Source organism: Tamandua tetradactyla, chromosome 10 (genome assembly GCF_023851605.1).
Source record: "Tamandua tetradactyla isolate mTamTet1 chromosome 10, mTamTet1.pri, whole genome shotgun sequence".
NCBI classification, from domain to species: domain Eukaryota; kingdom Metazoa; phylum Chordata; class Mammalia; order Pilosa; family Myrmecophagidae; genus Tamandua; species Tamandua tetradactyla.
The window spans coordinates 6,888,848-6,893,083 of NC_135336.1; the positions used below are offsets into that span (position 1 = coordinate 6,888,848).

Genomic DNA, 4,236 nt, shown 5'->3' on the forward strand with positions numbered 1-4,236 from the left:
AAGAAGGAATACGCCCCCCAGGGAGCTTCATGAAACAAAAAACCTGGAGAGAAAGCTGGCTGACGTCGCCATGTTCGTCATGTGCCTTTCCAATGGAGAGAAAACTTGAACATCATTGACCTTCTTGAACCAAGATATCTTTCTCTGGTGCCTTAGATTGCACATTTCTATAGATTTGCTTTAATTTGGGCATTTTCATAGCCTTAGAACTGTAAATTTGCAACTTAATAAATTCCCCTTTTAAAAGGGCATTCTGTTTCTGGTATATTGTATTCTGGCAGCTAGCAAGAAGTAACAACATTTAGCACTCACCAGTTGTTTACTATGTATTAACAGTTTTAAATGTGTGGTCTCAGGGGATCCTCTTAAACTCTAAGGAGTTGGTTTTATTAGTATTCACATTTTCAGGTGGGGAGATGAAGAAACTGAGGCCCAAAAAAGACAAGCACCTTGCCCAAACTGTCCTAGTTTAGGAAATATGAGGTTGTTCAGGATTGCTGAAATATGTGGTTGTGACAGGGATGAAGTGAAATACAATCTGAAAGGTTTGTCATGGCTAGACAATAAACAAACTTGAATGTTAGATTCTTTCTGTGAACCCAACTTAGGAAGAACTCAAATGAACTAAATAGGAAGTAAAAAGTCACTTGCTTGATGTGTGTGTGTGTGTGTGTGTGTGTGTGTCTACTTCTATATATATATATATATATAATATATATATATATTAAAGTTATGCTCTCTGCATTTTTTATAATGCTCAAAAATTAGCATTCTCCTAGCACTCTCATCAACTTTGAAGCACAGAATGTCAATCACAACCAGATGGAGTGTTAGTACCCATTCTAGTACAACTCTCTATTTATGAAAGTGGGAAAACTGAGCCTGAAAGATAATTAACCTGATAAAATATTCCATTCAATTTAAGTTTTAAATAAAGAATAAATAAATATGTGGGTACATGACTACATAATCCAAGCCAATTATTTGCATGTTACTACTGGGAATTCACAACCAAAGAGCATATGAAAACCAAAAATCTCCTGGCACACATATGCTCTATGCACTGCTCAGGAAACAATTAACTTCTGTTCTCTTCTGCGCTTTAATCATAATGGATTCTATTACTCCACTTAGTTGGTGGGCAACCAGATGTACACAAAGCATTTAGCACAGACAGATCCCTTAAGTGAACATGCATTAATTCCTCCTAAAAATCTTGTAAATAAAAGATGTACTAGGACCTCAAAGGATGTTCTGTTTTCACAGAGATTAGTAAAATGGCTTGGATTTTCTCTTGTTTGATCAGCTGTTTAGGAATTAACTTCCACTATGCCGTGTTCATATTTAAAAATGTGTTATCCAACACAAATATTTTCTACAAAGTGTGAGGTTCCTCTTGGTTGTTTAAAGGCTGCCATCAGTAAGCTGAGAATATGGGGATTTTTGTTGAGTCTATGTTTTTATATTTGGTTTATTATTTCAACAGCTATGCAGAAATATGATTTATACTTAAAGCATACATCTCCAAAGAGATATCTAATTCAGGACTCTGTGAATTAAATTAGTATTATTTTAATCTCTGTCTTGAGCCATAGTATGTGGTATGTAACTGTGTATGTTTTTATAATGCTAATAATTATAACTAACATTTAGTGAGTATTCTAGTTATTATTTGCATTTTTATTTGGCTCCCATTTTGATAAAATCAAAAGAACACTTTGAGGGCGGGCCACGATGGCTCAGCAGGTAAGAGTGCTTGCCTGCCATGCCCGAGGACCCGGGTTCGATTTCCGGTGCCTGCCCATGTAAAAAAACAAACAAACAAACAAACAAAAAAGAACACTTTGAGACATCTCCTTCAATTATGCTGTGATTTTGAGATTGGCCTCCAATACCTTCAATAGTGTAGTTTCCTCTGACATGACGTAACACCTGTTTCTTGCATTACATAGTACTCTCATGCTGGAATTTTGTAGTAAAGATAGCATTTCCCCCTAAGAACAATTATTTAGAAGCTTATTTTCAAGCCAGAGGCAGCCATTTAGCCTTGTTCCATTACAAAGGATTGTCAAAGAAGACAATACAAAAGCAATGCTGTTTTTGTAGATAAATGTTCACAAACTAGAAGCAACTTCTCAGAGCATTATTCGGCTATTCAAGCCAACTTCTGTCTTCTTACTTTTAAATCATTCTTACCTTCCATTTTTCATATATATTTTACATATCAACCTGGTAGATAGTTGGATATCTCAGCCTGCCTACCTCCAAGCACTAATACTCATTTCCCAGTAGCCCAAAATATTCTTTTAAGAGTGTTTAATATGTGATTGGTGCTTATAGCAGTTCCTTCCAATAATTTTCATTGGATTAAAATTAAAATGCATAGAATTGTTTGAAATTATTTGTTTGAAATGACCCAAACTATAAGGATTACCATTTAAACACTTTATTACAATAGGGAATTGTAAATAGTATGTGTGTGATAATTGAAGTACATGTCTCAAATAATTAGTTTGAAATCACAGCTCAAGTTAATCACATATTAGTGTTCACAAAGAATTACTCAATAAGAAATCAAATTCTTGTTTTCCATAATTTTATTTTATATTTACAGTCTTCAACTCCAAATGCAAGGGTCTTGCTGAGGATTTGGGGAATTAAGGAAGAGAGACAGCGTTGGAGGAGAGGGATCAGAGGTCTGATGTGGATAATAATAACTAATAAAACTAACAGGATGTGAATGTCTTCCAGAAGAAATTCTTGCAACCAGCTTTGCGTTCTCGGGGTGCCATGGCTGGATTTGAGTTAGCAGATCTCTGCAGCTCCAGCCTCATTTCATCCTGCTCAGCAGCCTGGGACAAATCTTCGGGCTCCAGAGCATCATTCTCTGTCTGGTTGGGTTCAGACAGCAGCTCTGCCAAGAAGTACTTGGCCAGCTCCTATATCAGGTGGAAGGGAGAGGGAAAGAGAGATAGTGAGGTTGAAGATAACAATGACGGATAAGAAGAAATGTTGAAGTCCAGTTTAGGAAAGCAGAGTCAGCCACATCAAAAACCCAATTGCTATGCTGCACACTTTCTGTCATAATTAAAAAACCAGTTAAGGGCATAAAATTAAGAGTAATTTTCATAATCACTGTCAAACAAAAATGCCTCAAAGGCTTACATATTTCTGCAATTATTTTTGCCTCTGTCGACTTACAACACACAGTGAGAGAGAGAAAGAGGAATAGCTCCACATTATTAAAGCAGTTTTGCAAAGTTAAAGCATGTGCCAACAGTTTGCTTAACTCAATTTCTGTATTATGAGTTTAAAAGTAGAATTGTTCTTACCGTTTTCACTGAGCCCCCTGTGAGAAAAAAAGACCTCCTACAATCGCAGACATAATCATGTTCCGTCTATAGAGTTCTCCTTAGCCCCTGGCCCACTGCATGAAAGGGAGTGTTTATTTAGATGATAACCGTTTCAGAAGTCCGCTCTTTCAGCACCTGGGTCAGCACCTCCCGTTTGCAGTACCAGGGACAGATTCCATCACCCCTTCCTGCTCAGGTCCTGAATGTCAATGAGCCCACCTGAACTGTGACTGACTGCGTTGCTCAGGGAGGAAAAAAAAAAAAAAAAGGTAAGATGGGAGTCTGGACTTCGAAAGTTTTTCTAAGAGCTTTGGGAGATGAGGGACCCTGAAAAGCACCAAGACTCTTGAGGACGACAGTCTATGGGAGCTGGCGCAAGGATAAGTGTGGGCTGAGACAGAGGGAAAAAGAGGTCGTCGAGGGACTCTCCTTACCTGCTTCCCCGCAGCAGCAGCCAGGGACTTCTGCAGAAATTGACGGAGTCTGGGGTCCGAGGGCGCGCCGGCGACCCCGCCCATGGCCAGGACGATGGAAAGCGCGGCCAGCGCGCACTGGACGCGGCAGGACAGCATCTCGGCGACGCCGGGGAAGCCGAGCTAGAGGGCGGATCCTCAAACTCAAGATGCGGTTCCGCAGACAGCAGCGACGGCTCTGCACCTCGCAGCTCCTGAAGCGGCTTGGGCTCTCTCCACCGTCTCCCCGCTTTTTAAACTCTGTCTCTGACGTCAGACTAGGAGGCGCCCCCAGATTTCACCAGCGCTTTTACGCATCATTAGCCTCGCAAAATCAATCACGAAGCGAGAGGAGGCTACACGATCTGAAGTGGCTTACTTAAAAAAAAAAATCCCGCACATGCATGGTTTCACACATGCCACGGTATCTA

The 4,236-nt window shown here is 39.8% G+C and overlaps 1 protein-coding gene across 1 annotated transcript; it reads right to left on the reverse strand.

The window, feature by feature from the left end:
• Positions 1–2,579: 2,579 nt before the first annotated feature.
• Positions 2,580–4,017, reverse strand: SST (somatostatin). Its single transcript, XM_077117531.1, has 2 exons — positions 3,788–4,017; positions 2,580–2,939 (listed from the first exon to the last, which is right to left on the reverse strand). Exons 1-2 carry the CDS (start codon positions 3,923–3,925, stop codon positions 2,727–2,729), a joined length of 351 nt encoding a protein of 116 aa, XP_076973646.1. The 5' UTR covers positions 3,926–4,017; the 3' UTR covers positions 2,580–2,726.
• Between the last annotated feature and the right edge of the window lie 219 nt (positions 4,018–4,236).

What these genes read in the sequence shown, in the direction of transcription:
- SST (XM_077117531.1), bottom strand. Translation starts at nt 3,925, where the DNA reads ATGCTGTCCTGCCGCGTCCAGTGCGCGCTGGCCGCGCTTTCCATCGTC. An exon ending in CTGCTGCTGCGGGGAAGCAG is followed by an intron (nt 2,940 to 3,787) that starts GTAAGGAGAGTC and finishes CACCTGATATAG; the next exon opens with GAGCTGGCCAAGTACTTCTT.